At 42.2% G+C, this 27,557-nt stretch overlaps 1 protein-coding gene across 8 annotated transcripts in view; it reads right to left on the minus strand.

Moving 5' to 3' along the window:
• The window catches only part of sbf1 (SET binding factor 1), a 186,387-nt gene that overhangs the window by 19,373 nt on the left and 139,457 nt on the right, over positions 1-27,557 (minus strand). For 2 of the 8 annotated variants that reach the window (XM_073066687.1, XM_073066686.1), the window contains 11 exons: positions 24,931-25,127; positions 22,078-22,215; positions 21,195-21,290; positions 18,801-18,875; positions 14,738-14,922; positions 12,833-13,009; positions 12,522-12,623; positions 10,546-10,731; positions 7,434-7,560; positions 6,422-6,552; positions 5,904-6,137 (listed from right to left, as the gene is read on the minus strand). In XM_073066687.1, coding sequence (XP_072922788.1) covers positions 5,904-6,137; positions 6,422-6,552; positions 7,434-7,560; positions 10,546-10,731; positions 12,522-12,623; positions 12,833-13,009; positions 14,738-14,922; positions 18,801-18,875; positions 21,195-21,290; positions 22,078-22,215; positions 24,931-25,127 — 1,648 coding nt within the window. The remainder of the gene's footprint in view (positions 1-5,903; positions 6,138-6,421; positions 6,553-7,433; positions 7,561-10,545; positions 10,732-12,521; positions 12,624-12,832; positions 13,010-14,737; positions 14,923-18,800; positions 18,876-21,194; positions 21,291-22,077; positions 22,216-24,930; positions 25,128-27,557) is intronic. The other 6 variants (XM_073066691.1, XM_073066690.1, XM_073066694.1 and 3 more) reach the window with 3 other exon arrangements.

Below are 27,557 nucleotides of genomic sequence, written 5' to 3' on the forward strand. Positions count from 1 at the left end.
TCCTTCCTGTTGGTAGCAACAAGAAAAGAGAAAATCCTGGATGGTGAAGATCTTTAATGATGGATACAAAGGTGATAATCCCTGCATGCACACTCATATTGTATGCTCCTCAGCCCTGCTGCTCCACAACCTCATTTTTGCTGTATTTTAAACATAATTTATTTGTATTTTCAACACTATTGAAGTAACCTGATTCACAAACCTCATACTGTCAAGCACAAGCAGACAGCACATTCATTCATTCATTCATTCCTTCTATCTTCTCATTGCTTGATTAAACAATTAGATTCAGATTCCCCAACACTAATTACTATCAGGATAAAAGGAGACCTTGCCAGGTTAAATGATGCACCGTCTTCCCCTCTAATGAACACAATAATTTCAATCTGTACAGCATCATTACCATAATAAAAACATATCAAGTTCTTTCATAGGAACTTATCAAACAATACATTGGCAAATTACAATGGGAGCAAAGGGTCTAAAAGAAATACAGTAGGCTTTAAGGAGGGTCAGTAGAAAGGTGGAGAGATTTAGAGAGGGAATTCAAGACCTTTAATGTCAGCTTCTGAAGTCACTACTGCCACTGGTGAACCAATGAAATTCAAGGGTGTTCAAGAGGTCACAAGCACAGAATGCTCAGGATATTATCGGGCTGCAGAAGCTTTTAGATATTAAAACAAGTGAGACCACAGAGGGACTTCAAAACAGAAGTATGAATTTCAAAACTGAGGTGTAGGAGAGCGGGGGGGGGGGGTACTAGGAGATAGTTTAGGTGTGATTGAGGACATGAAAATCAGATTTTGTATGACTTTAGTTGAAGGCTGATTGGCCAGGAATGCCTTGGATTGTTGAAACAAAGAGGTTACCATGACATGCATGAAGATTTCAACATTATAAGACTTGGGAAGAGGGGAAATTGATTAGAGAAGGCAATAGGTGGTCTTTGCAATCGCTAGGATGATACATGTGTACTTGCTGCAGACTCAAATATTAAAGTAAAGCTTTGAGAACGCACTTTCAGATGCAGACTGCTCCCAAGAAGATGGTGCAATGAGTGGTTAAAGTTTATGATAAGAACAAAAGATGACAGCATTTGCCTTCTCAGTGTTTCACTGGAGGAAATATCTGCTCGTCCAGTTCTGCATGTTAAAGCAGTCTGATCAGAGATACTGTAGCGGTGTGCTACACACAGCGCTAAAATAACAACACGGAGTCGGTAAACTGCAATCAAAGATAATTTTATTCGAACTTCACAGCCTTGCTTTAAAGCCTCCCTCATCCCGCCCTCCCCGGGCGCGGATGCTCTAAGGGACATGTACTCACAAACCCCCGCAGGCTTTTTCCCTTTGTTGCGGACCTGGCCTTTGTGCCTGCGCGCTGGCTATTTGTGAGCTGGTTCGAGTGCGCTAGGAAGTGGGTCGCCACATAACCCCCCCCCCCCAAGAACCGGCGATACACCCCCCAATGTCCACAGTCTGGGCCGGACCCTGTTTGGGAGGTCGGCCTCCACGCCGCGGTGCTTGAAACTCGACCGGTTGCGCCAGGTCCACATGGGCCGGTTTGAGTCGGTCCACCGTGAAAACCTCCTCTCTCCCCCCAACGTCCAGCACGAATGTGGACCCGTTGTTCCTGAGCACCGTGAATGGCCCCTCGTAGGGCTGTTGCAGCGGTGGCCGATGCCCGCCCCATCGTACAAACACAAACTTACAGTTCTGCAGGTCTTTGGGTACGCAGGTCGGGTGCTGCCCATGCTGCGAAGTGGGTATGGGGGCCAGGTCACCGAGTCTCTCGCGTAGTCTGCGAAGGACTGCTGCGGGTTCTTCCTCTCGCCCCCTTGGGGCTGGTATGAACTCCCCGGGGACAACCAGGGTTGCGCCATACACCAACTCGGCCGACGAGGTGTGCAGATCGTCTTTGGGCGCCGTGCGGATGCCGAGTAGGACCCAGGGAAGCTCGTCCGCCCAGTTAGCTCCTCGCAGGCGGGCCATGAGAGCCAACTTTAGGTGACGGTGGAAACGTTCCACTAGTCCGTTCGACTGTGGGTGGTAGGCAGTGATGTGGTGCAGCTGTGTCCCCAAAAGGCTGGCCATAGCTGACCACAGGCTGGAGGTGAACTGGGCGCCTCTGTCGGAGGTAATGTTGGCGGGTACACCAAAGCGGGACACCCAGGTGGCGATCAGTGCCCGGGCGCAAGATTCGGAGGTGGTGTCCGTGAGTGGGATCGCCTCTGGCCATCTTGTGAACTGGTCCACGATAGTCAGGAGGTGCTGCGCTTCGCGCGACACTGACAAGGAGCCCGCGATATCCACGTGAATGTGGTTGAAACGCCGGTGGGTGGGGTGGAACTGCTGCGGCAGAGCTTTGGTGTACCGCAGCACCTTGGCCGTCTGGCAGTGCAAGCACGTTCTGGCTCATTCACTGACAGGCTTGCGGAGTCCGTGCCAAATGAACCGGTTGGCTACCAGCTGGACAGTTGTCCTGATGGAGGGGTGCGCTAAGTTATGAATGGAGTCGAAAACATGGCGCCGCCAGTTTGCCGGGACGATGGGACGGGGCTGGCCGGTGGCGACGTCACAGAGTAGGGTCCTCTCACCTGGGCCTACGGGGAGGTCCTGGAGCTGCAAGCCGGAGACTGCGGTTCTGTAACTCGGGATCTCCTCGTCTGCCTGCTGCGCCTCTGCCAGCGCCTCAAAGTCTACCCCTTGGGAAAGGGCATGAATGTTAGGGCGAGAGAGCGCGTCCGCCATGACCTTGTCCTTACCCGAGACGTGCCGGATGTCCGTCGTGTATTCAGAGATGTAGGACAGATGGCGCTGCTGGCGGGACGACCAGGGATCGGACACCTTCGTGAACGTAAAGGTAAGCGGCTTGTGGTCCGTGAACGCGGTGAAGGGCCTACCTTCTAAGAAGTACCTGAAATGCCGGATTGCCAGGTATAGCGCCAACAGTTCCTGGTCGAAAGCACTGTATTTGAGCTCGGGTGGCCGCAGGTGTTTGCTGAAAAACGCCAGGGGTTGCCAGCGCCCCTCGATGAGTTGTTCCAGCACCCCACCGACTGCCGTGTTAGATGCGTCCACTGTGAGGGCGGTAGGGACGTCCATTCTGGGGTGCACTAGCATCGCGGCATTCGCCAAGGCTTCCTTCGTTTGAATGAAAGCGGCGGCGGACTCCTCGTCCCAGGCAATGTCCTTGCCTGGACCCGACAGCAGGGCGAACAGGGGGCGCATGATACGGGCAGCTGAAGGGAGGAAGCGGTGGTAGAAATTGACCATACCTATGAACTCCTGAAGGCCTTTGATCGTGGTGGGTCAGGGGAAATAGCGGACCGCATCTACCTTAGCGGGCAGAGGGGTTGCCCCGTCTTTAGTAATCCTGTGGCCCAGGAAGTTAATGGTGTCGAGCCCGAACTGGCATTTGGCCGGGTTGATTGTTAGACCGTATTCACTCAGTCGGGCGTAGAGTTGACGGAGGTGGGACAGATGCTCCTGATGACTGCTGCTGGCTATGAGGATGTCGTCCAAATAGATGAATGCGAAGTCCAGGTCACGTCCCCCGCGTCCATTAACCGCTGGAACGTCTGTGCGGCATTCTTCAGGCCGAACGGCATGCGGAGGAACTCAAAAAGGCCGAAATGGGTGATGAGAGCTGTTTTGGGGATGTCGTCCGGATGCATCGGGATTTGATGGTATCCTCGGACGTGGTCTACCTTGGAGAAGATCCGTGCACCTTGCAGGTTTGCTGCAAAGTCCTGAATGTGCGGCATAGGGTAGCTGTCCGGTGTGGTAGCCTCGTTCAGCCTGCGGTAGTTGCCACACGGTCTCCAGCCCCGGCGCTTTGGGCACCATGTGCAGGGGGGAGGCCCATGGGCTGTCGGACCGCCGGATGATCCCCAATTCCTCCATCCTCTTGAACTCCTCCTTCGCCAGTCGGAGCTTGTCCGGGGGAAGCCGCCGAGCACGGGCATGGAGGGGTGGTCCCTGAGCCGGGATGTGGTGCTGTACGCCATGTCGGGGCATGGCTGCCGTGAACTGCGGTGCCAGAACCGATGGGAAATCCACCAGGACTCTGGTGAAGTCGTTGTCGGACAGCGTGATGGAGCTGAGGTGTGGGGCTGGCAACTGGGCTTCTCCCAGGGAGAACGTCTGAAAGGTCTCGGCATGGACCAGCCTCTGCCTCAGCAGGTCGACCAGCAGGCTGTGAGCCCACAAAAAATCCGCGTCCAGAAGCGGTTGGGCTACGGCGGCCAGTGTGAAGTCCCACGTGAACCGGCTGGAGCTGAACTGTAGCTGCACCGTACGGGTGCCGTAGGTCCTTACTGTGCTGCCGTTCACGGCCCTCAGGGGGGGACCCGGTGCCCTGTTACGGGTGTCGTAACTCGTCGGAGGTAAGATGCTGATCTCGGCACCAGTGTCGACCAAACAATGGCGTGCCAACCTCTTGTCCCACACATACAGGAGGCTATCCCGACGGCCAGCCGCCGTAGCCATCAGCGGTGGCTGGCCCTGGCGTTTCCCGGGAACTGGCAGGGCGGGCGACAACGGCGGGCTTCTGCGCCCCACCGCTGGTGGTAGAAACACCAGTGTTTGTTGGGCTCCCCACCCCTGCCTCTGGGGCTAGCGGGCTCTGCGGCCGGGCCTGGACTGGTTTGCTGCTGGGAGCGTGGCCTGCTGATCTGTGCGATGGACGCCCCACTCACCTTCTTGGCGTTCCACAGCAAGTCCGCCCGGGTTGCCACCTTCCGGGGGTTGCTGAAATCCGCGTCTGACAGCAGCAGGCGTATGTCCTCGGGCAGCTGCTCCAAGAATGCCTGCTCAAACATGAGGCAGGGTGTGTGTCCGCTGGCCAAAGACAACATCTCATTCATTAAAGCCGATGGAAGTCTGTCTCCCAAGCCATCCAGGTGCAGTAAGTGGGCAGTCCGCTCGCGCCGTGAGAGTTTGGAAGTCCTTAGAAGCAGAGCTTTGAATCCCGTGTACTTGCCGTCCGCCAGGGGAGACTGTACCAACTCCGCAACCTGGGCCGCTGTGTCCTGGTCGAGGGAGCTCACCACGTAGTAGTAACGTGTGTCCTCTGAGGTTATCTGCCGAACGTGGAATTGGGCTTCTGCTTGCTGGAACCATAGGTGAGGTCGCAGTGTCCAGAAGCTTGGCAGTTTCAACGAAACTGCATGAACAGATGCGGCGTCGGTCATCTCCGGTCCAAAAATCGTTTGGACCATCGGGGTCACCAATTGTAGCGGTGTGCTACACGCAGCGCTAAAATAACAACACGGAGTCGGTAAACTGCAATTAAAGATGATTTTATTCGAACTTCACAGCCTTGCTTTAAAGCCTCCCTCATCCCGCCCTCCCCGGGCACGGATGCTCTAAGGGACACGTACTCACAAACCCCCGCAGGCTTTTTCCCTTTGTGCCTGCGCACTGGCTATTTGTGAGCCGGTTCAAGTGCGCTAGGAAGTGGGTCGCCACAATACTTTACAGCCAAGAGCTTTCAATGATAAGGTAAAGATAAATGTTGATGAGGTAAAACTAACAGTCAGAGTCAGAGAAATAATCAGATTATGTCCCCTCACACTGCATGGCAGACAGCAGAACAGATTCATGGATTCTGCACCCACACATTTGGACATAATAGTAGTGGGTCAGAGACATAAGGGAAAAGGCTCAGCTGTACAGAAGCACAACCTCCACAGGTATTCCAATTCACAAAAACACTCCAGCCAAGGCCACAGGTTCTTATTATGAACCTACTGTTGGCATTTTCTCAAGAATAAATTAGGACATACAAGCTAGATGAAACTCCTGCTGACCTTAATGTGAACCATAACCACTATATAAATACAAGGAAGGCCCCTCCCACAACACACAGATTTAAGATTTAATCCCCAGTAATGACTTTACCTCCAACAATTTGCTAATGGCATCTGGTTCCATCTTATTCTGGTTGTCATAACAGGGCCAGACAATCTTACGCTGTGTCTGAGGAGCCATGGTATCTGTTCTTTCCCCATCATCCACCTGCTCTTTTCGACCGTACACCAGCTCCCAATCATAGGGTGGCCCTTCAGAAAGTGTCTCATGTGTGTAATAATCCCAGATCTTCAGATTGGAAATGTTACCATATGGCCTCAAAACCTGCAATTTAAGAGGCTAAAATCAATGAGATTTATAAATTGTCAGTTCAACTGGACCAATGCTTGGTGGGATTATCGAAAGGCACCGTTAGATCAATAGTTAATGGGGTCATAACAGAAAATGCCAAATAGTCACATTACATTTTTTTGAAGAAAGCTCTCACTTCCACAACAAACATGATCAGCCATGATCATACTGAATACTGAATGGTGGTGCAGACTCGAAGGGCCGAATGGCCTACTCCTGCACCTATTTTCTATGTTTCTAACAGCAGGAAACCTCACCTCTCCATCTTCAGGTGCATACAGATAATTGAAGAACATTGGCGTTTTCTTACTCAGCCGGTCAATGTAGTCCCACACAGATTTGTATATGTGCTGGCTCTTCTTTTCACCTTTCTCTTCATACATCAGTCCTGTTGAATACAGTCAGAAAAAGTATCCTGTAAAACTAAATCAGGACTATTATGTTATACAATACTATGGGCATTTGCCCAGAAGGCAGAATAGGATGAGTAATGCTCTATAACCAGATGAGATTAAGTCTCAACTGGTAGACATTTTTCTCCCCCCATTCCAGTTTTCAACACCTTACTGGAGATCACGTACTCCTTCAGCTTATCAACCTGTATTGAATTCTGGAGGACAACTTAAATCAAAAGCCTCAGAGCAACATAACCAATAAATTATAATTATGGCTAACTAAATGGACAAGTGTTTAAATATTTCCCTCACTTGCATATTTATATATTTTTCTTCATTTTTTAACCCATTCCTCTACCGGCTTACCTCTGGGATATGACACAAATATAGCTACTCTCAGGGAATGAGGGACAATCTGGCAACTTGGGTGTTTGGACATTGCCTTTTACCACAAACCAATTTTTTTGAGTACAGTTTTTATTGACAAGGCACAATGTGGCGAGCAAAACTATAATTAGATTAATTGTATTTTGGTACGAAGCATCTGACCGCTAACATTCTACTCAGAGACCAGCACTGCACTGAATTCTAGAGAGCAAGTTGAAATGGAAAACATCAGAGTAATAAGCAATCAGAACTCTCAATCAGGCTGCCAAAATCTTTGGGCTTTGGGGACCTTTTCACAAAATTGCAGGCTGATACTGTTGCCAATTCTTCTGGATGCTTGATGCTCTAACAAATGCAAAGTGTGAATTAGAGCAGCTTGCTTACCCATCCTACACCCCCATGTTAGCCCAAACAGACATCATCCTCTGCATGCACCACCTGCTCCCACACTCTTATGAAGACAACTAGAAGCTGGTTGCAGTTTTACCATATTCAATCCTTTCATGATCAGAATCCAGCAAGAAAGTTCGGAAGCGGTTGGACACATAATGATATGCCAAAAATTTCAAGTAGTATAGACTGAACTCGAACTCCATCGGAAACTGCAAATGAATCTGAAAACAGAAAAGAGCCATTGAGGGGAACTGCCCATAGGAACTGAGCAAAGATCCACTGGTGAGAAAGAATAAATTGTTACAGGAACTAGAACACTATTAGTTACTGATTGTCAGCACAGCCACGCATCGTGATGGCCTTACAGGAAGGGGTAGATCGTAGTGAGATTAAATGGATGAAATAACCACACTGGCTATAAAATAAGAGGGCATGTAAGATCTAGAAAGTATGGTACTGATAGAGTGCAGAGAACTCAGTTCAATTAGATTGGCTTTCAGGTGTGATCACTGACTACACTAGAGGTTGAAATGTTACTTAATTCATCAATTTACATTGATGAGATCCAGTCAGTAAATTAATAATCTGAATGGCCGAGTTACTTAGAAACCATTATTCTTTCTATCATTTAATCCCAATTACTGAAGTATCACATGTGACTAATAAAAATGCTGTTTATTATTATTTTTAGAGACTATACTGTTGTGTAATTTTATTTTTATGTAGAAATACATCACAGTTACAGGCCCTATTGGCCTAATAAGCCCATGCCACCCAATTACACCCATGTGATCAATTAACCTACTAGCCCATACATCTTTGGAATGTGCGATGAAACTCATGCACCCAGAGAAATCCTATGCGAGTACAGGGAGAACTTATAAACTCCTCCATTGGCAGAAAATTGAATCTAGGGTGCTGGCGCTGAAATAACATTCGCCAGCTGCTATACTACTGTGCTGCTTTAATTTATTTGATAATTTTACAGAAAGGAAAAGAATTTTATATTTCTCTAATAGTTTACATGATGATTGTCCCTAAGTTTAGAACATGGAGATAGTGTGGCAGCCAACTGAATGGAACAAGGCCCAACAAGACAATAATGACAAGATAATCTTGTGACACTATTAATGTGATAAATATTAACCAAGGTATAGGAATAAGTTTTAAAATAATACCATTGGTGACCTAATTAATGTTCTACTGAAGGAGAAGATTAAGGCTCAAAACAAAGATACAGCAAGTAAAACTGTCCTGGACCCATAATATAAATACTGTGAAGAAAGCACGACAGCACCTCTACTTCCTCAGGAGTCTGTGGAGGTTCAGCTGTCATCAAAAATCTTGGCAAATTTCAATAGATGTGTTGTGGAAAGCATGCTGGTTGTACAATGGCCTGGCAATGGGAACACCAATGCCTTTGAATGGAAAGTCCTACAAAAGGAAGTGGATTTGGCTCAGTACATCATGGATAAAGCCCTCCCAACCATTGAGCATATCTATGTGAAATATTGCTGTAGAAAACAGCATCCACCATTAAAGATCCTCACCACCTAGACCATACTCTTCTCGTTGCTACCATCAGGTAGAAGATACAGGAGCCTTGGGAACTGGAACTTCAAGAGTCACTTTCAGATGATCAATGGAATAAAATTTGTCATTTGGTTAACAATTCATCTATCTGCGCCCATCACTCCTTGATTCAGTTCAAGGTAGTGCACAGGGCGCATATATCAAAAGATAAACTAGCGCATATTTTTTCTACCATAAATCCCACCTGTGACAGATGCAACACTGAGGTGGCTACCTTAACTCATATGTTTTGGTCCTGCATAAAGTTAAATAATTTTTGGAGAGATGTTTTTAGAACGTCATCAAAAGACATAGGTTTGGACCTACAACCCAATTCACTTACGGCAATCTTTGGGATTATTCCAAAGGAAGCAGGAAATGTTCCTGCTTTTGCTCAACGCATGATAGCTTTCTCAACTTTATTGGCTAGGAGAGCTATTCTATTGTATTGGAAGGATCCCAATCCAGCTACTGTTTTTTTCTGGCTCTCCTCCATTATGTCGTGTTTAAGTTTGGAGAAAATAAGGAGTCGGACGTTTGATACATCTTTTAAATTTGAGCAAACTTGGCAACCTTTTATTCAATATTTTCATATGATCTAATTCTTTTTTATTTTTTCAGTTACTTTTTTTCTTCTCCGTGAAGTTTTAGGTTTGACAAGAAGGATTTTTTCCTTTTATTAAAATTGTATCCTCAAAATGGACTGCCCAGTCCCCCCACTTTTTTTTTGGTTTTGGGTTAGTTTAGTGGTTTTTTTTTCTCTCAATAACAGAAATTTTTGAGTCTTTTTTTTCTATGAATTGTTAAGAGGAGATGTGGTTCTTTTCTTTATACTAACTTAATACTATATATGATTTGGACAGTGTATATTCCTTTCTTTGTTTGTACTATTATTGACGTATGTATTTGAGATAATTTCTCCTCTGACTTGTATTTATCCTTATTCTTTTAAATCAATAAAAAAGATTGAAAATGAGAAAATACAGGGGCCTCAAGACTCACCCCACCAGGTTCAAGAACAGCTACTGCCCCTCAACCATCCAGGTTCTTTGAACAACAGGTGATAACTATACTCATTTAAGGACTCTTATATCTTGTTATTTCATGCTCATTATTTATTGCTATTTATTTATATTTGCATTTGTAGTTTGTTTACAGTTAATAGTTCCTGATATTTACAGTTACTGTTCTATAGATGTGCTAATTATGCCAGCAATAAAAGAATTTCAGGGTTGTATTGGTGACATGTAAGTACTCTGATAATAAATTTTACTTTGAACTTTAATTCATTCATTTAACACTGCACACAACATGAATGACAAGCATATGTAAATAAAATACTATCTAAACTGGTCAATGCTTCCAACAAAGTAAATAATAAGGAATTCATGATTCATTAAGTATATTACAAAGTAATCTTATCAAGGTATTAATATCAATCTTCCTACATTGTGTACTTCTCCTTGAACTCCAATCAGTGATGGAACCACTGAGATATATGAGAAAAAGAAGACAATAGCTCTGAGTCTTTAAATACATGGAGCAGAAATATATTGGAAGGAAAATAGAATTCTGAGTAACTCCATATTTGCTACAGTGAAAAAGGCCAAAGAACCAGTGGCCACTTTACCTACCTGATGTACACAGTCAAGAAATTGCAGAAAGACTGGTGTGAAGCCACTGCTCTGACTAGCCATTGTTTGAGCACCACGGTGACTGAAACGATGCCCAAACGACAGCCACTCCTTCTCAACCAGAAGTCGGAAGCCCTCCAATGTTCTGTAATGTTGGTCAGACAACAACTGCACTAAGGACACTACCTGAAAGCAATTCAAGGATAAGTCAGAATATCAACTCCCCATATTTTACTGTGCAAAAGCTGTTAGAAAAAAATAGTTGAGTTGTAATGTAAAAATCTTTAATCTCACCATCTCTGTGTGCTATTAACACGTTCTAATTCTCTTCACTTAACTGTCAATATAAATTAGCTGTGCTTTGTACTCATCAAGAGTAGAGTTCAGTTATATCAATTAAAACAATTATTCCTTGTGGTAGTGAATTTCACATTCTAATCACACAATGAAAGTTTCTCCTGAATTCCCAATAGTACATTTAAAAGTACCTTATATTTATGACTTTTAGCTCTGAATTCCTTAACTGACAGCAGGTCTACAACTTCTATAATATAGATGACCTACACTTGGTCACCTCCTCCTGGCTTTCCTTTACTGTATAACAGCCCTGAAGTCTGAACAATATTTTCAGTTAATTATTTCAGCTTTGGTATCACCCTTGCACAATATTTTTGCATCTTCAGTAATTATTTTTATATTATGAAGATCCTAATTCATAAAACTCCTAGTGCATTTTTACTCTGGTTCTAAACTAACAATAATGCAATTTCTCTCATTCTGAATTCTATTCTACTAGAAATGAATTCCAGGATTTTAGCATTTTAATAGTGCTTTATTGATATTATACAAATGCAAGTCAATCTCCTATTTAGTGTTGAAAAATTTATTGCCAGAAGTTATAAATGAAGTATATTTAGAATTCTGGTGACTGTGCAATGAGAATTGGAAACCAATTTATACACAGCAAATTTTCAGAAACAGCAATGCTAATAACTCAGTTCTTGAATTTTTTTAAATTGGTTTAGGGATAACTATAGGCTAGGCAACAGCACCAATTCGCTTGCTATTCCACTGAACCCATGAAAGGCTGCATCTAAATGGGAAATGTTCTGTCATATAAACAACATGCTTCGCCAATGTTTTCGCCAATACTCTGCACTGATCACAGTAACTGCAGAATTAGCCTGTACCCATCCTCACATACTGTAGCTCCTACAGATTGTACCCTCTACCCCTCTTCAGCCGCTAAATATATTTTCCTTGTCTTGCAAAATCTGCTCCACATCAACAAATCAGCTGTGGTGCAACTAAGGGTGGACTTTAAAAATATAACCACACTGAGTTTAAAAAGGATTGCTGCACCATCTTTGGTCAACTAACTGGCAGCAAAAAAATAAAGATCATGATTAATACAAACATTACCTCACAATTAACAGTTTGTGAAATGTTTTCTTTGAGGAAACTTTAGAGCCCAATGGGTAAATGCACATCCCATTGTAGTGTTGTGCCAGATGGACTAAGATTTTTCAGGTCAGATAAAGATACAGAGTCAACCTTGACTCAGCTGGTGCCACTTGAATCATCAGGCAAGATGCTGAGCTTCAATCATTCTTTGTTTTCTCCTGCTAGGAAGTCTTCACAGGAGGGAAGTATGGATGCACATGGAGGGTGTATGTAGGCACTGATGTGCCTACAAACTGAGAAAAGCCAGGCTCCTATCAGACATGCTATCACAATCTTTTTAATGCGTTTGCAGGAAAATGGTCACAAAAGTGCAGCTCATAAATGTGGACCCTGAACCCTAAATGTAGCGAGCAACTCCAAGTCATGATGAAAACTTTTTTAAAATCACCATGAAGATGTATTCTTTTCTCTTACAAATGTATAAAGATCACAAACCATGCTGGATTCAAAAGTGAACTGATGGTTTCAAGACTGTGTAAACAAACTTCAGCTTGCTAATTAACAGCAGATACCTGAGTGGTTACATCCCAGCCATCCTCCAGACTGATGAGCACTGAGGATCCATTGTCCAATAATTCAACAACCAGCACGGAGACCTGGAGCAACTTGTGCAGCTATTAAAGGAAAACAAAACCAGGGGTCAGAGCAGGGGAAGGTAGAGAGGTCTGAGAAGAGGAACTAGAGCTGGGGAAGGCAGAAAGGGATCAGAGCTGAATGACAGAAAATGCGGCAAGAGCTGGAGAAGACAGAAGAGGAGTTGTCAGATTTGTAGGGGAAACTGATGGGAATGCACACGAAGGAACAAGAAATATAGCTGAAATACCTGAGAGAGCCAGTCTGATTCCTCCAGCAAACGGTAGAAGGACAGGTTAGGATCAGCGGATGCTGAACTTGGCACACATGCCTTCATCAGCTTCTTAAAGCTGTTTTTCACTTGTCGGACATCAAATATTTCAATGGGAACAACTTCCCATTGCTGCAGAGGGTCTTGTTTTGCCCCCTAGAGAAAGAATGAAATAATTGAGTTTCCTGCCTACTGCAAACTCAGTATACAATAGTGTACGGTGTGTGTATATGTATGTGTATATAGGATGTATTAGGAAAATTTCCCCCCAAAATGGTATATCAACCATTGGATTCAAGGGATCCACTTTGGCTTATCTTTGTTTGCAGTTATTTGATTTTCAGTCTACACACTGATTACAAGCTATGATCAATTTATCTACCAAATCCAATTGCTGCCAGATACCCACCTATGAGAGAGAAACATCAGATTTCCTTTTGGGTCTCCATTTCAAACAAACATTAGGCAATTCTACATCACATTCCATGCTACAGAAAATTCCCAATTCTGAGTCAACACCAATGAGTGCGAAGATGACAGAGACCAGAGCAAAGATGTGAAGATGTTGTTTTGGCTTTTTTTTCCCTCTTCGTTATGAATGAAACAAATGCAGTGGGTTAACATATGGACGTTATTTATTAGGATTTCCAGAAGGTGTTTGATAAAGTGCCACATAAAAGACTTGTCTGTAAGATAAGGATACATAGAGAATTGGGGGTGATGTATTAGCATGGTTAGAGGATTGGTCAACTAATAGAAAGCAGGGAGTTGGGATACATGGGTGTTTTTCTGGTTGGCAATCAGTGGTGAGCAGTATGCTGCAGGGGTCAGTGCTAGTCCCGCGACTGTTCATGATATACATTAACAACCTGGAAGAGGGGACTGAATGTAGTGTATCAAAGTTTGCTGGTGACACTAAATTAAGTGGAAAAGCAAATTAAGCAGAGGATACAGAGAGCCTGTAGAGAGATATAGAAAGGTTAAGTGTGCGCGCTAGGGTCTGGCAGATGGAGTACAAGGTTGGTAAATGCAAGGTCATCCACTCTGGAAGAAAAATGGAAGATAAGATTATTATTTAAATGGTAAAAGATTGCAGCATGCTGCTGTGCAGAGGGACCTGGGCATGCTTGTGCATGAATCATAAAAGGTTGGTTTGCAGGTGCAGCAGACTGTCAAGAAGGCACATGGAATGTTGGCCTTCATTGCTAAAGGGATTGAATTTAAGAACAGGGAGGTTATGCTGCAACTGTATAAAGTACTGATGAGGGTGCATCTTGAGTATTACAGGCAGTTCTGGTCTCCTTACTTGAGGAAAGATATACTGCTTTGGAGGGGTACAGAGGAGGTTCACCAGGTTGATTCCAGAGATGAGGGGGTTAGACTATGAGGAAAGATCGAGTTGCCTGAGACTGTACTTGCTGGAATTCAGAAAAATGAAAGGAGATCTTATAGAAACATATAAAATTATGAAAGGGATAGATAAGAGAGGGGCTGGAAAGTTGTTTCCACTGGTAGGTGGGACTAGAACTAGGAGACATAGCCTCAAGATTCAGGGCAATAAATGTAGGATGGAGACAAGGAGGAACGGCTTTTCCCAAAGAATGGTGAATCTGCAGAATTCTCTGCCCAATGAAGCAGTGGAGGCTAAATATATTTAAGACAAGGTTGGATAGATTTTTGCACAGTAGGGGAATTAAGGGTTATGGGGAAAAGGCAGGTAGGTGGAGGTGTGTCCATGGCCAAATCAGCCATGATTTTATTGAATGGCGGAGCAGGCTTGACGGGCCAGAATGGCCTACTCCTGCTCCTATTTCCTGTGTTCTTACGTTATGTTCTTATGTACTTCAAGTTTGGTCTCAAGCAATTTAAAAGTAACATTCTCACTTTTAGCTGAGACTTCTCTCCGATGATGTAAAGGCCTGCTCGCTGCTGCCTGAAGTAGTGCGAATCTGATGGACCTCCATTTGCTTGCGGGGACAGTGTCTCTTTGCCTGCTAATCGGAACCCCACATCTGAACTCAAGGAGTAAGCACTCAATCGACCACTGCCCCGAATACTGCCCCACTTCCCTGGAATAGAAAGTAAAATCAGCAGTTAATATTAAATTGCCATCTCTGCTTTAAACTGGATCTTTGTTGTAGCAAGACTACTAGCATTAGTCACCAATTCTCTGTCATTATCTTCAGGCTGTTACATGAGATGGAGTGGGTTATGGAAAGCAAATGGGGATATGGGTAGAGTTATGGAAGGAGATGGATGCTTGAAGGCAAAATGAGTGGAAAAGGGCTGATGACACCAGGGAAAGTTGGGAAAAGAAAGAAGGGTGGATCGCTAATCCAAAATGTTAGCTGATTTCTTTTTCCACAGAGGGTGCTCAATTGGCTTAGTTCTTTTTGCATTTGTTTTTGCTTCATATTCTAGTATCTGCAGTTTTATTTGCTTTGCAAAGTAATTTGTTTTTTTTATAGTTTATTGTACACCACATTTTACATGTTGACATAGTGGCAAAGTGAGCAAATTGCAGGCCTATTGAAAATCAACAGGTATAGATGACAAATGCAGGCAATGATAGCAAAATGGCAAGTACGCATCCAAATTTATCATAAGGATCATTATGCAGACATGCCAATTAAAACAATTCAAAAGTTTTAAAGACATTTAGGAAAGGGAAGAGATAATGAATAAACTAATCAGCTTGGCTAGGATGAAACCACTGGGTGGTTGCACCAGTACAGATTATAAATAGTTGGGGGAAGAGATATTTTTACAGATATGGAAACAAAAATTGCAAGAAAGAGGAATAGAGCGCAAGCTTAATGTTTTTATCTCACTTTTCAAATAGTGGAGAGCAAGTTTAAGAAACTGTAGAGCAGGCAATTTAATGATCGGACTGATAATGGAAGGATTACTTGATTTTTTCAGAAAACATTCAGAGACTGAAAGTACAAGAATAGTCAAGAAGGATTCTAAAACCATAAGTAGTTAATGTCTGAGTAGACTCAAAAAGACACAATAAACTTGCAAATGGACATATAGTTGACCACAAACTTCAATTATGATAGCTGATAAATATATTTTAAGACATAATGGGAAATGAATATCTAAAAAAAGTTCAAGAAGAGAAGAAATACACACATTTTGAAAGTAGCAATGCAATTTAATCAGGTCATTAAAGTGCAAGGAATATAATGGGAATATCACATCTAGACAAACAGCATGTATAGAATCTATGCTGTACTACATCAAGTACTGTAAACAGTCCTGATGTTCATATTAAGGCACTCTACAGGGTATAGAAAAGACTTAGTAAAACAATTCTATTGCTCATTTCAGAGTAACAGCCACTAGTACCTCCAACACCTATTGCCTCAAGGTGGTGTTGATGAGCCACTTGATTGAACCTCTATATAATCTTTCTGGTGACTATATTCCAATACTTTTGAGTAGGGAATTCTAAGATTCAGACCCAATGAAAGGATGGGAAATACTGGATGATATGTTTCTACCTAGTTATGATCTTGCACCTCATTGTCTGTCTGCACTATACTTTCCTTATACCTAACACTTTATTCTAACACACACAGTGGCATGCAAAAGTTTGGGCGCCCTGGTCAAAATTTCTGTTACTGTGAATAGCTAAGCGAATAAAAGATGACCTGATTTCCAAAAGGCATAAAGTTAAAGATGACACATTTCTTTAATATTTTAAGCAAGATTACTTCTTTATTTCCATCTTTTATAGTTTCAAAATAACAAAAAAGGAAAAGGGCCCGAAGAAAAAGTTTGGGCACCCTGCATGGTCATTACTCAGTAACACCCCCTTTGGCAAGTATCACAGCTTGTAAACACTTTCTGTAGCTAGCTAAGAGTCTTTCAATTCTTCTTTCGCCCATTTTAACTTGCAAAAGGCTTCTAGTTCTGTGAGATTCTTGGGCCATCTTGCACACACTGCTTTTTTGAGGACTATCCACAGATTTTCGATGATGTTTAGGTTGGGGGACTGTGAGGGCCATGGTAAAAACTTCCAGCTTGCGCCTCTTGAGGTAGTCCATTGTGGATTTTGAGGTATGTTTAGGATCATTATCCTGTTGTAGAAGCCATCCTCTTTTCATCTTCAGCTCTTTTTTTTTTTTTACAGATGGTGCGATGTTTGCTTCCAGAATTTGCTGGTATTTAATTGAATTAATTCTTCCTTCTACCAGTGAAATGTTCCCCATGCCACTGGCTGCAAAACAAGCCCAAAGCATGATTGATCCACCCGCGTGATTAACAGTTGGAGAGGTGTTCTTTTCATTAAATTCTGCACCCTTTTTTCTCCAAACATACCTTTGCTCATTGCAGCCAAAAAGTTCTATTTTAACTTCATCAGTCCACAGGACTTACTTCCAAAATGCATCAGGCTTGCTTAGATGTTCCTTTGCAAACTTCTGACACTGAATTTTGTGGTGAGGACACAGGAAAGCTTTTCTTCTGATGACTCTTCCATGAAGGTCATATTTGTACAGGTGTCACTGCACAGTAGAACAGTGCACCACCACTCCAGAGTCTGCTAAATCTTCCTGAAGGCCTTTTGCAGTTAAACGGGGGTTTTGATTTGCCTTTCTAGCAATCCTACAAGCCGTTCTCTTGGAAAGTTTTCTTGGTCTTCCAGACCTCAACTTGACCTCCACCATTCCTGTTAACTGCCATTTCTTAATTACATTACAAACTGAGGAAATGGCTACCTGAAAACGCTTTGCTATCTTCTTATAGCCTTCTCCTGCTTTGTGGGCATCATTTATTTTAATTTTCATAGAGCTAGGCAGCTGCTTAGAGGAGTCCATGGCTGCTGATTGTTGGGACAAGGTTTGAGGAGTCAGGGTAATTATAAAGCTTTGAAATTTGAATCACCTGGCCTTTCCTAACAATGACTGTGAACAAGCATTAGCCCTAACAAGCTAATTAAGGTCTGAGATGTTGGAAAAAGTTATCTGAGAGTTCAAATCTCTTGGGGTGCCCAAACTTTTGCATGGTGCTCCTTTCCTTTTTTTCCCCCCACTCTAAAATTGTACGAAACAAAAATAATACACTAATCTTGCTTAAAATGTTGAAAAGAATGTTTCATCTTTAACTTTATGACTTTTGGAGATCAGTTCATCTTCTACTCACTTAACTATTCACAGTACCGGAAATTTTGACCAGGGGTGCCCAAACTTTTGCATGCCACTGTACCTAACCTAACACATGCACTAAACTTGTCAAGTAACTACAATGCGCTTTGTAAATGGTATACAATGCAGTCTCCGATTAATAGTGGCAGAGTACCACCGACTCTTTTGTTCTGGATCGAGTTTCTTCAATTTTAGAGCTACCCTTATCCAGGCAAGGCAAAGTATTCCATTACATTCCTGACTTGCACCCTGTAGGAGGCAGATAGATGGCTTTGGAGAGTTAAGATATCTTGTCTTTATTCTACTTTTGTAGCTGCAGTATTTGTGGCTGGCATATTTAAATTTCTAATTAATGTTGACTCTGCCCCCAACCCCAAGGAATTGATGACAATGCAGTGGAAGGTATGGGATTGAGAGGTTATATTTATATAAACAGCAACATGAGTTACAATGGGAAAGATCAACACCATGCAGAGCAAGTTGCAAGCAGATGCAAGACTTTTTATAATGGATTATATAATACCTGAAATAGTTATTCAGTAATTATTACACAAAGATATAGCTAATTTCAACATACTTATCCCTTGCAGCATTATCTGCTGCTGAGCAAAAACTTAAGCCACAACTAATTTAGTCATGAGAGTACAACAGAATGTTAGAAATGTTAGAACAGGAGGCAATGTCAGTTTGTATACAAGCTGAAACAGGGTTATTTCTTGTGTGTGCTTATTCTTGGTGTTAGCCCTTTCAAACACAAGGGTAGTATAGGTTATTTGCCTTGTGCTCAATTACTATACCTTGAGGGCTTTCTCTCTCCTTCGTTGTGGCCCTTGGATTTGCCAGAGTGGTTACTCTGGCTCTGTTTCCTAATACTGAGAAGGCACAGCAGAAAATTAAGTCGGTGAATTTTCTCCAGAATTAAGCACTACCTGTCACATGACAGTCACACATTAAAACCAGTACCATAGGCAGCATTAATCAGCTGTAGAGGTCAGACATATGTCTCAATGAATATATAACAATGATTTGGTACTGCACATTGGTTATTCATTATGATCTAACACAAGACATTCCGATGCCCATTACAATCTAGAATAGAGTACACCAATCCCAATTCTAGTCTTATAAAGGGCAATGATTCTCACTTCCTATTAGGATGGAGCACAATTGCATACATCATAGTCTTTACAACACTAACACCCATTGGTTTAGTGTAGAGCACACACTCGCAATACTGTTTCCTGCAGAGCAGATGGCCACTTGTTACTTGGGGTTATTACAGGGAACAATGATTGATGTATATTGTATATATATCCATTGTTCTGAAATTCATTACAGCTTACTACTGGCATACTGACGCATCCTAATACCCTTGTAATTGTGTTGTACAGAGCAGTGATACTCATTTTGGTCAAAGGTAAGATCCTATAAGATCCTTTATAGTCTGACATACTGATGTCCAACACTGTCTTATACAGTGGACACCAATATCTGTTGCAGGTTACTGCATGCGTAATGAAAACTTTAACAGGGCATATTACTTATTGCAGTCTAGTAAAGGGCAAGCTGATTTCAGTGTGCTATGTAAAAGATACATAGTAGCCCCTTTTCCAATTAATTGAATTCTGTTGTCTTACAGTTCAAGTTGGACATTTTTAAACTCAACACTTTACTCTGAATGGGCTAATTATTTATGACTAAGAAAAACACTCAAAATTCAGTTTTCTTTTAAACCACCCTATGTGGCTTATAATCAGATTGCGATATCTGAACATAGTGTCTGGTTTACAATCAAACACCAATTGCTTTATTTCAATAATGCAGAACAGCACACATCTTCCAATTCTGGTTGTCTGGCCTACCTGGTGAAGATGTGATCTTTGAGCAAGCAATACTACCAGCATGTTATGGAAAGGAATAATGTAGGCACTTAGCACAATGATCAATCATTAAAATGTGCTGCCTTATCCATCTTCAGCAGCAAACATTTTAACATGTATGCACGTACAAATACACAAACAGTTGGAGAGTTACCTCAAAACAACCCCCAAAGTTTAATTGTAATGCAAATAATGAAAACCACTGGTACAGAGGCTGCTTGTGTATCATCTATAAAATACACTGTAACCATTGCGACTGAGGATGTCAAGGGATCCAGGCATCATCAGCAGGGACCTATCCAAGCTGAATACAAGTTACATTGCTCCTTTATCAGTGCTGGATTGAAATTCCAGAAGTCCTCTCCTAACATTAATTATGCTACAGATTTGTAAAACTCTGGTTAGGCTGCATCCGGAGTACTGCATTCTGTTCTGGTCACCCATGATAGCAAGGATGTGGAGACTTTGGAAAGGGTGCAGAAGAGGTTTATCACGATGCTACCTGAATTAGAGAGCATGTCCTATAAGGAGAGGTTGGACAAAATAGGACTTTTTTTGCTATGTTTAAGAGAAAGGCATTTGAGAAACTCTTAAATAGGCACATATATATGCAGCAAATAGAGGGGTAAGTACACGTACAAGCAGAAGGGGTAACTAGGTAAATTACGTTGACACGCATTCTAACTGAAAGGCCTGCTCCTGCACTGTTCTATGTTCTACATTATTGTAGAAATATTTTCACCAGAAGGACTACATCCTTTTCATGGTCAATCAGGATAGGCTGATACAACATTTGTGCTTTGGCTCCAAAAAAAAGTAAAAGATCTCAAGTTCAATAATTTACATTGGCACTGGAACTTTACATGGGGAGGGAGGGGATGGTTGGTGGAATTAGAAGGCACTTGGCACGACTATTTTTTAATATATATATAATGGATTTGTAAAAATATTTTTTATATAATGTATATAATGATGAGCACAGAGTTGTCCCTTTACATTATATATTTGACTATATTCCACTGTTTTCAATTATTAAAAACCCTGTACGAGTCTGTTTCCTCAACACCTCCAATTATTCCCAAAGATACTGCAGTTGTCCCTCAGCGTTAGACTTTTGTTGTGCTAGCTTTATCTACATTAGAAGATTTAGGGCTTCTGCTGACTAAAACATCGGTGCTGACAGTTCAGTCCAGCCGCATCTTGCTCTCATTAATTCTGCTGGAGGGAAACCTCAGTTGAAGGATTGGACTATTAATGATTAAAAACCAAGTTAATTATGTGCATGCCCCAGGGATTCAGAGTGATTCTCACCTCCGCGACTGAAAGAACTTGGCACATCTTCCTTTCCACCCATCACCTGTTTCATCAGCACACCAATCTTTGGCTGCCTCTGTTTATCAGATGAGTCTACAGAACATAACAGGAGACAGGTCAAGAAAAGTTTCCCCAGAATAGAACAGGGAACAAGTCTACTAAAGGAATCCAGATTAACCATGACCCAGGTTGAGTAAAGATCCCCGAGAATTTAAGAGGACTAGAGTTGCCATCAGTAGGGATACAGAAGGATAAGGTACAAAAGCATTCAGAGATTGAGTCGGAGGTTGACAGAGCAGAATAAATCTTTCTTTCCAAGTGTCTTCATGCCAAAGAGCACTGAGAGAAGTAAGCAGCATTTCCCACCATCTTGCTTGGAAGGTATCCAATAATCCAACTGTTATCTAATTTAAGAAGTTCACTTAACTTTAATGCTGTAGTCTTACTTTTGCATTTTGTGCTACTTTCATATTCAAGTTTTAAGATAGAAATATGCCTTTTTAAAGTGGTGAGGTGACTATTTTTGGGTATTTAAAATTAAAGGTGTGGTTCAAGTACTAGTTGAGAAATCCTTTATCTTACATACTACTGAAGCACAACTACATCAATCACAAGCTTGAGCAATGTTAGATACCATCATGAAGGATGACCAGAACTGCACCCATCCTTAGACTAGCCTCAACTACTGGCCTGAAGATTTAGTATAACGCTCAGTTCAATGCCTTCCAGATGCAGCCTATCAATATTTTACTCCACTGATAACTTAGACCATAAGGCGCAAGAGAAGAATTAGGCCATTCAGCTCATCAAGTCTGCTCTGCCATTCAATCATGACAGATTTGTTTTCTCTCTCAACCCCAAAAGGGAAGATCTCACAAACCTGAACTGCTCATGTGAGCAGAAGTGAAGCCGCTGAGTGTGTTGCGCCCGCCTGTGTCTGCATAGTGAGGCATGGAATTAATCACTGCCTGGAGATACTTTTCTTGCTCTAAACTGGTGGAATCTGTCTGAGAAGGACCTGAAATAGAGAAATACATTTGGGAAAGCAAAGTAGGTAGCTTACATACAATAGACTCAAATTAGGATGATAACAACATGATAAAAATCACAATAAGAAACAAAGTCAAAGTAAAAATTCTCTTGATGCCTGGGATCTTGGTGACACAAGGGCTTGGTAAAACATGAAGTTAAAAGAAATCAGTGAACAGGGAAAACATCTGCACAACAGAAAGTATTGCTTTTTATTGGATTGTTGGCATGACCGGAAATTATTCCCAATCCCTAATGCCTTAAAGTTGATGGCAGTGTGCCATCCAACCTCGAGAGATTTTGAGAGTGCTGTGCTAATGATAGTACATTTCATCATCTTGGTCCCAGACAATCACCATAGAACATCTTCCTTGCAGCACTAATTCATTGTCCTTCTATAACATCAGCCAAGGAAGTAGACCAATTCAAATGATACCAAGACTCAAAGTTTTCCATGAAGGTGATTCAAGGTTGAAGTGATTGAGGTACATGAAGTTAAAATTGGAAGAGATAGGGTAAATAGTCAATCATTTTTCCATGGTAGAGATATCAAAAAAAAGGAAATAGATTTAAGATGAGAGGAAGGAGTTTTAATGCAGATTTAAGGGGAAGCTGGGTAAGTTTTTATCTCCCCCCACACACACAGAGTGGCTGATATTTGGAGTTGCAGCTAGAACCAGGTAACACTCATTGAAAACTGGGCCCACTCACTCGACCCCACACACGCTTACTCTGCAGTGACAACTTAATTTCCAAGCCACACATACAAAATGCTGGTGGTACGCAGCAGGCCAGGCAGCAGAAGTATAGTTGACGTTTCAGGCCGAGACCCTTCGTCAGGACTAACTGAAAGAAAAGATAGTAAGAGATTAGGGTCTACTTACTATCTTTTCTTTCAGTTAGTCCTGAAGGAGGGTCTCGGCCCGAAATGTCGACGGCACTTCTTCCTATAGATGCTGCCTGGCCTGCTGTGTTCCACCAGCATTTTGTGTGTGTTGTTTGAATTTCCAGCATCTGCAGATTTCCTCATGTTTGTGTTTAATTTCCAAGCCAATAGTATTTGGCAAGACCTTGTAAAGCCAGCGCTATCTCACTGAAAAAGCAAGCCCTGTCCTGAGAAATGTTAGGACTGCTAGAGAACTCTCACCCTACCCTACACTTACTGTCTGTTAAAGCTCTCAAAAGAACCCAAAATGCCCTCAAAGGTTCAACCTTTAACTTACAAGATGCTATAAACCCCTGTGTATATAGAGGTGGATATGTTCAAGAACTTCAAGTTCCTAAGTGTGAGTATCACTAACGATTTTTCCCTCTTCAACTATATGAAGACCTCCATTTCTTCAGAAGGCCAAAGAAATTTGGCATGTTCCTGATGACTTTCATCAATTTTCAGAGATTTATCATAGAAATCATTTTATCCAGAGGCATCACAGCTTGGTATGGCAAATAGTCCATCTAAGTTTGCAAGAAATTGCAGTGAATTCTGAACACAGCCTAGTCCATCACACAAAACCAGTCTCCTCTCCATTGACTCATTCTACACTTACTGCTGCTTCAGAAAAGCAGCCAAAATAATCAGATTCCTTCCACTTCAGTTATTCTTTTATCCTCCCTCCCGTCCAGAAGATACAAAAGCTTGAGACCATGTACCTTCAGACTCAGGGATAATTTCTATCTTTCTCTATATGATTCTTGAATGGATCTATTATACATTAAAGATGAATTTGATCTCTCAATCTACTTCATCATGGCCTTTCTATTTGCTCATCTGCAATGCATTTGTTTGAAACTGTAATGTTATATTGTGCATTCTGATGTTTTTGTTCCTTTTATACAACCTCAATGTGCTTATCTATGGAATGATCTATCTGGACCGCATGCAAACAAAAGCATTTCATTGTAACTTAGTGCATGTGACAACCAACCAACTACCTGCAACTATAGCCCTTCTTAGAGCTATTCCCGTTCATCAAAAAGAAATCACTGAACCCCACAAAGGTTTAGTAGGTAGATTTCTTGGTGTTATTACTGAGAAGTGCAGGAAATCGTCACTCCTGAGCTAGATGCTATAAGGAGTCCAAAGTTGGAACTTGACAGAGTAACTACAGCAAGGATATCACAACTTAACACTCTAGTGACTGAATGGACAGACTTCAGAAGTGGTTTAGATTGTCTATCTGATATTCCATGCGTAAAATTAAGCACCACTGACGGAAAACAGAAGATTGTTCATCAGTACCCTCTGTGGCCAAAAGGTCCACTAACTCAACCAGCTGAAATCTGCCCAGAACATTTGCAGCTCCACTGCCTGCATTTACATCCACAATCTACTTGTCTTCTTAGTTAACTCTCTCTTACCATTTAACGCTCACTGTCTGAACTGTTATGCACATATTCTCAACTTCGCAGTAACTGTTTTGATAATAGTTGCTGTTTGCAATCTGTAATTGCCAAAGACTACTTTATTAAAAGGTCATTGTGGGTCACACCAATAATTTCAAAAGGTCTATGGTTAAGTACCTGTAGCACACACAGTCCTACCCTTATGTAACTGTATATTGCAACTCCAGCTTCCACCAACTATAGTACATTTCTGAGCCAGTAACCCACATTTCCATTTGTATTATTTGTATTCCCACTTCACCTGCGCTCCCACTTACAGGAGTGGTATATTTCTGCCTCACTTTGACATTGTCATTAATACCTGCAGATGGTGCATTCTGGGATTTAAAGAACCCAACAACACTCTTCCCGTGCAGTCCAGCTGATCGCAGAAGCACTGCCTTTGTGCGCGAATTCCTCCAACACACAACGGGGAAACGGTTCTGTCTGTAACACCGTGATATGCGTTGCATTGTGCTGTCTTGTATCATCTGTGGGATAATGAGGAGGCTAGGGTAACTGAAAGGGAAAAATAGTGGGTTATCCAAAATTCTACGCATCCAACTTCTAAATACAGTAAACTTTCAATCATGTTAATACCATTAAAGGTCTCCTCTTTCAGATCCTGCAACCTAACACCTTAACATTTAATACTCTTTAAAAAAAAATACAACCCTTTCACATCTCTTTCAGAACCTTACATATTTTCCTTAATTTTGAAGTGCAATTTTCTTCAACATTGCAACACTCCTTCAATTTTAAAAGATAGGAAATAGAATAAACAATTTATACATTGCACAGTCTTACAAGTACTAATGTTCTCTTTAACTTTTTAATGAAGGGATAAACATTGGATTTTTGATGCCCAGGTCTATTCAATGGGTAGTAAACCCCGAGAGAAATGAGGAATTACTGTGTTCTGTGTTTCACAGAGACATGGTTCACTGGGAACAAGCCAGATATGTTGGTAAGACTTGAGGGCTTCTCGATACACCAGATGGACCAGACTGGTGATTTGGAGAAGGGAAAAGGTAGGGGCCTGCTTCAAAGTTCCCTCTAATTTGTAATGACTAATGTGTGCAAAAATCTTGTGCTGTACAATTTTTTTGCCCAATGACAACAACATGTGCACACTGAATTTTATAGAGGTATTCATTTTAACAGCCGGTAAAATACTGTCAATAAGAACTTTGACCTCCTCTGGGTTTAATCGTTTTTGCACTTGTTCATCTGTGCTCTCACAAAACATATGTAGCAGGTCTGTTACAGGTAATGAAGGATTTGCCTCATTGGAGCTTTTGCACACCATCCATATGTGATTTGCTTGCTAAATGAAGTACTAAAAAGTCAAGTTAAACATAGAAACATAGAAAATAGGTGCAGGAGTAGGCCATTCGGCCCTTCAAGCCTGCACCGCCATTCAGTATGATCATGGCTGATCATCCAACTCAGAACCCTGTACCTGCTTTCTTTCCATACCCCCTGATCCCTTTAGCCACAAGGGCCATATCTAACTTCCTCTTAAATATAGCCAATGAACTGGCCTCAACTGTTTCCTGTGGCAGAGAATTCCACAGATTCACCACTCTCTGTGTGAAGAAGTTTTTTCTCATCTCGGTCCTAAAAGGCTTCCCCTTTATCCTTAAACTGTGACCCCTTCTTCTGGACTTCCCTAACATCGGAAACAATCTTCCTGCATCTAGCCTGTCTAATCCCTTTAGAATTTTATACGTTTCAATAAGATCCCCCCTCAATCTTCTAAATTCCAGTGAGTATAAGCCTAGTCGATCCAGTATTTCTTCATATGAAAGTCCTGCCATCCCAGGAATCAATCTGGTGAACCTTCTCTGTTCTCCCTCTATGGCAAGAATGCCTTTCCTCAGATTAGGGGACCAAAACTGCACACAATATTCTAGGTGCGGTCTCACCAAGGCCTTGTACAACTGCAGTAGAAACTGCAAGTTTCCACATATCACTCCACTTCTTCCCACTTGTAAATTTTCCAGCAACCTTGGTATTGGAATTTGACATAATGAATGAAAAATTTCTTCAACAAAAACAGTATAAATATGCCAGTTCTAAAATCTGCAGATAAATCATCGTAAACTCCACACTATCAACAGCACCTACACCAGAAACTGGAAAAAAGAAATGTGATTGTGTATGATTGCGAAATATATTTAACATGCCAACAAGGCAGAGGGTGACAACCTTTTTTGTGCCATTTAAATTGCTTTGTGTGCTACTAGCAAAAAATGTGAGCGCACAAACACACACACACCTTAGAGGGTACATTGGTCTGTTTCATGATAACCTTTTTGTGGTGCTTGGACACAGCAGTCTTGACACACTCGTTTCCCTGACCTGGAACTTCTCATGATTAAGTGCCGACCATTCAACTTACCAATAGAGTTCTCCTTTGTGATCCTAACCACATATCACCAAAGGCAGGTGTTAAAAAAGCTCTTGATGCATTGAATGCCATAATTAGCCAACGAGAAACAACCTACCCTGACGCCTTTCAAATTATAGTCAGGGATTTGAATCAGGCTTGTTTGAAGAAATCTCTGCCCAATTATCATCGCCATTTCACCTGCAGTATGAGTTGCAATACACTCTACCACTGTTACACTATGATTAGGAATGCTTATTGTTCCATGCCTAGACTACATTTCTGGAAATCTGATTACTTAGCTGCCCTCCTCCTACCTGCACACAGGCAGAGGCTAAAGAGCAAAGCTCCAGAAACAAGGACACAAAGAGGTGGTCGCGGAGGGTCATGGGATTGCATTGAGTTGATAGACTAGTCCGTGTTTGAGAATTCATGATCTGAATGAATACCCCACTGTTGTCACGGACTTTAAACAGTTGTAAATAGAGTCCATGCCCACTGAATCATCCAGTCTTCCCTAAGTAGTAGCCCTGGATGAACCATGAGATCTGCAATCA

The sequence above is a fragment of the Hemitrygon akajei genome, chromosome 14, assembly GCF_048418815.1.
Source record: "Hemitrygon akajei chromosome 14, sHemAka1.3, whole genome shotgun sequence".
NCBI lineage: Eukaryota > Metazoa > Chordata > Chondrichthyes > Myliobatiformes > Dasyatidae > Hemitrygon > Hemitrygon akajei.